The sequence below is a fragment of the Lactuca serriola genome, chromosome 3 (assembly GCF_051521515.1).
Source record: "Lactuca serriola cultivar US96UC23 chromosome 3, Lser_US96UC23_V15, whole genome shotgun sequence".
Classification (NCBI taxonomy): domain Eukaryota; kingdom Viridiplantae; phylum Streptophyta; class Magnoliopsida; order Asterales; family Asteraceae; genus Lactuca; species Lactuca serriola.
The window spans coordinates 76858183-76863139 of record NC_136410.1 but is presented as its reverse complement, the minus strand read 5'-3'; the positions used below and the strand labels follow the sequence as shown (position 1 = coordinate 76863139).

At 31.6% G+C, this 4957-nt stretch overlaps 1 protein-coding gene across 1 annotated transcript; it reads right to left on the bottom strand.

Annotated features, from left to right (window-relative positions):
* Positions 1-351: 351 nt before the first annotated feature.
* On the bottom strand, positions 352-2023 carry LOC145094531 (palmitoyl-acyl carrier protein thioesterase, chloroplastic-like). The gene is made up of 6 exons (XM_079032689.1): positions 1690-2023; positions 1454-1587; positions 1249-1362; positions 997-1165; positions 842-910; positions 352-743 (listed from the first exon to the last, which is right to left on the bottom strand). The coding sequence occupies exons 1-6, from the start codon at positions 1939-1941 to the stop codon at positions 396-398; spliced, it is 1086 nt and encodes a 361-aa protein (XP_078888815.1). The 5' UTR covers positions 1942-2023; the 3' UTR covers positions 352-395.
* Between the last annotated feature and the right edge of the window lie 2934 nt (positions 2024-4957).

Genomic DNA, 4957 nt, shown 5'->3' with positions numbered 1-4957 from the left:
AATATATTTATTAATAATATATATATATATATATATATATATATATATATATATATATATATATATATATATATATATATATATATATATATAAAAAGATTTAACTAGAATAATCATTAATACAAAAATCATACACATTAATCAGTCTTTTTCAAATATCATTAAGATAATATTACTGTCAAATCACATTAAAAAAAAAGGAACAAGTACAAAATTGTTTCCATCGAACCCTTGAAGTGACTCTCTCTTGGTATATACGAACACAAACCTTTTATTTCAAGTAAATACAAACATACATGACTTTTCCATACTGATTTTGAATTATATTCATTTTTCTGAAAAAGCCCATGAATTAATTATAAACCAGAAAGAAAAAGAAAAAAAAACCCCAATATTTAGCCAGAAAATGAATGGAGATTGAGCCTTTTCCTCCATGTGGTTTTCCCTCTAACGATTTCTTGACACTTTAACTCCTCTTTGACTTGAAGAAGGTGTGTATACCGAATCGTTCCTTCATTCATCAAGCAATTCAATAATCCAGCCCCTTGAATAAACCCAGCTCCGATCGAACACCTGTGCATCAAGTTTAAATCTTGTTCGTCGTCTTGAACTCCATCTTTAATGATCCCGACTTGTTCAGGTTCACAAAGGGATTCAACCACATCTGAGCTCCCACATTCCCTTCGGTATTCCAGTATGATCTCCGATAACTGGTAATTCTCCAAACATTCATCTGGAATCACCTAAATAAAACGAAAACTATGATATTTATCTCTCGTTTTCTTTCAGAAAACCAGGAGATGAACGATAGATATAAGACATGCGAGACTTCGTTCGTTACCTCAAGCATCCAGCCAACGTACTTGACATTGTTGACATGGCAGTTCATATCCAAATCGCTCCTCTTCGGCTACAAACGTAATGAAACCGGATTACTCATATGTTTACGTCTTTAATTAAAAGATCACAACAATTGAAGTGAGGTTTCTTGTTTACCTGTAAACCCGAGTTAACGTATCGTGCATTATCATCCAACTTGCCTATCTTTTCCGGGGAATCTTCTTTGATGGCTTCTTTTTTAATGAACCAAGGTGAGATTTCTGCTCTTACTTCGTCTGGCATTTTCGATAGACGTCGTGTTTTCTTGTTCATCATCACCCATGTGCTGCGATTAGTTTCAATGAAAACCCATCAGAGAAACTTTAAGAATAATGAGATGTACCCCATTCGAATGCAAGGATTAATTACCTTGTTGCTCGAGCGAAAACAATGCCAGTGGTGTGGCTTCTGATTTCCCAATCTCGTCGCATTCCATTTTTTCCTGACGCTCCAACCCATGTGTCGATTTCCAGTATCTCTCCCCTATATACGTACAAGAAACCATTACTTGAAATTTCGTACCTTTTCAACTATCTTCTATGAAATCCCATATTGTGTCTTTGAAAAAACTTACCAGATTGGATACTGATCGAGTTGGACTTGCATTCTTGAAACAACCCAGATGAGATTGTTCTTCATCATACCATGAGTTGCACCAAATCCATCTCCAAGAAGCCCAGACATCCATACGTGATTCAGCGCAGTTTCCTGCGTGTTTTGTTTAATAGTATATTACATGTAAGTTCAAATATTGTTTCCAGTGTGGTTGATTAATCCCCATAGAAACACAATTGATGATGATCATCAAACCTGAAGAAGGTTAAGAATGCTCTGAGGAGTCACGGTTTTATCCGTTCCTACTTCATAAGATCGAACCACGACTGTTTGTCTATACCCGACCCCATCCAAAATGATTACTCCTTGTCGAAAAGGGTCCACAAACTGCTTTTTAGTCGGGATAATCGCCCTCTCTAGAGCCACCTTTCCATTCACACCAACCATCGGGGCGGCAGACATGGTGGTCCGGCTACGCATCATGGCAGCGGAAGCTCCATTGATCATCTTGAAGCCACATATCCTCCGCCATCGATCACCACCTTCTCTAGTCAACGAGCTTGTTTTAAAACAGGTGACGTAAGACTGAGAGAAAGTGGTCATTCTGGAAAGATATTAAAAGAAGAGACCATTTGGAAAGTAGAAAAGGGTATTGGATGGTTTTTATAGAAATTAGTCGTACGATGAAAACAAGAAAAGAATTTAATGTTTGGAGACAAGAAAAAGGAGAAAACTTTGTTATAAACATGAATTGTAAATATCAATGGGATTGATTTGGTGGTTTGAATCATGGGAGGTGTTAATGAAAGTTTTCTCTTTAGTATCCATCGACGATTTGAAGAATAAAAACAGATTTCGGTTCCTAATTGATGACGATTTTGTGGACACCAAATTGCATTCTCATCGTAACATTTTCCTTCACTAAAAAATAAATAAGTTATTATCATTAAAAAAAATTATATTCTTATAATTAATCATATTAATTACTTAATGTTGTTAACTCCCACATTTATGGCCAAACATTATAAGGAGAGTTGGTATTTGATAAGGTGTCCAAACAATAAATGGAGGGTGCAAATCTTGTTAGGACTATAGTCTAATATTGAATATTATATTATTAAAAAAACCGCTAAATCGTTCGATTTTGAAGACGCTCCATTTTGAAGACCCACAGCCCTATCACACTCTACGTTATGTAGAGGTAAATTACGGAATACATATAATATTTTGGCATGCCAATTTTTGAATCACATATATTCTATTTGAAATTTCGCACGTAAACCATTCAACCACTCATTACCACTCATCTATCCTAATAAATGAAGATTATTTTTTCAAATGTCATCTTCTCATTAAATTTGTCACATGTAATTTTATAAATTTTTTTATTAAATTTAAATCCACATGTCATTTTGTGGTTTTTTTTAAATTAAATCAATTAATATGACACATAATACTAAATTTATATATGTAAAGTATTAAATATATTTAATGTGATAATAAATGCAAAGAATCTTAAAAAATATATATGATATATTAAAATACATTGAAGATGATAACAAATTTAATGAATATGACAAAACAATCATTGATATTATGGATGATTTTCTTAATAGTGGTTCTATTTATTCATTAGAATGTCTATTTATTTTAAAAAATTCTTAATATTTAAACTTTGATATATTTTTTTAATCAACCCGTGTAATACACGGGTTTCACACCTAGTTATTTGAACAATTTTAAAATATATTAAAGGATTTAGTCCATAAAAATAACTAATATAACTAAAATATGAAAGAAATGGCATGTCTCATTATAAATATGTATGTTTATGACAAATAAATCGTTTTGGAAAACAAAACAAAAAAAAAAGAGATAGATTTAGCCAGTTTTCATAGCCATTTAAAAATTAAAAATAACCTCCATTTTTTAGTCATTTAACAAAATATAGTCCAAAATCAACGAATTTCTCTAACATCTAGTAATATCACAATAGGGTCGCTACTACATACGATTCCGTGTAGATTGTAGATTAAGAGTGTGTGTGACACGGATCATTTGGACCTACTACATATGACTCCGTGTAAATTAAAGACGTGTTTCGTACAGAGCATTTGAGAACTTCTAATTTCTAGCGTTTTGTAATACCCTAAAATTTTCAAACTTTAAAATGCTATGATTTTAAAATCTTTTCGGGTAATAACCCACATTTAACAAAAAAATCGGTCCCACAAAAACATTTATAAACATTGGGTGTTACCATTAAGCATCATACAAACCATAATAAGCAAATAAGAATTACATCAATACAATAAATAAGAAACTTAAAAAGTTTCACTCCATTCTCTATATCTTGACTTCTAACTTTCATCTACCATCCTCTCTCCTTAATTGTAACCTGAGATGCATAACATTAAAAGAGATACGTAAGACAATAATGTCTCATGAGCTACGTAGGTTTGTGACCAAAACATTTATCACATTTTCATCAAAAACATTTCATCTTTGCAAAACATAGTTTTAAACCATAAAACATTTTCAAGCATTTTCAAGGAAAACTCTTTTCATACATGTCATAAATATCATTTCATATTTTTGTTGGATTAGGTGTCTAAGTCATTAACTAAATTATTATAAACTTAAATTATTAGCAAAATCCTTTTGGGTTGCACTCAAACCTAGTAATTGACTGGAATGTTTTTTGGAGAGAAATGATGATTTGTTAATTTATTATATGAATAATAAATTAATTATAAATCAAAATAAATAATTTATTAATATGTTTTGAGAAAAATATATTACTTAGAAATTATATTATTTAACTAAGAATTAATTATAAATTAATTGAAATTAGTTTTAAGATTAATTGGATTAATTAAAAGTAGAAAGACTAAAAATGTCAATGTCCAAAACTTGAACAATGATTGATTCTAGAACCTTCCTAGTAGAGGGGACAGTTCTATATGGATCAAGGGAGCTTTTCTAGAGGTTCTAGGAAGCTTAGGATTGCTTAGGGGAAAGAAATGGTTAGAGTTATCCAAAAGGGAACCTACCTTTTATACACCTCCTTAAGGCCTATAAATACCCTAAGGCATATGATTTTCGGATTTCACTCTTCCAAGAGATCCTTAGAGCCAAAAAATCACGCCTTCTACTTCTCTCTATTCAATAGCCTCCAACTTCTGGGGTTTGGGTGTGAGCAATCAAAGGCAGGAGATTTATGGTGTTGGCTTTCTGAAGTTCTACAAAGAACAATTACTAGTTTATTTACACAAGTAAACTAAAAGCTATGTTCTCTATTATCCTTTCTCTTAAATTGAAGATATCAATGTACTTTAGGGTTCTTAAATTCAAATATTTGTTTGCATATCATAGTGAGAACATAGATCCTTTAAGGTGTATGTGAACTTAGGGTTTTAGGTATTCCGCCAAAAATATGATTTTTGTTACCTATAAAACTTATCAGTAGTATCAGAGCGATTATTCTCTGTGATCTTACACAAAGATGATTAAGATCAAAAAC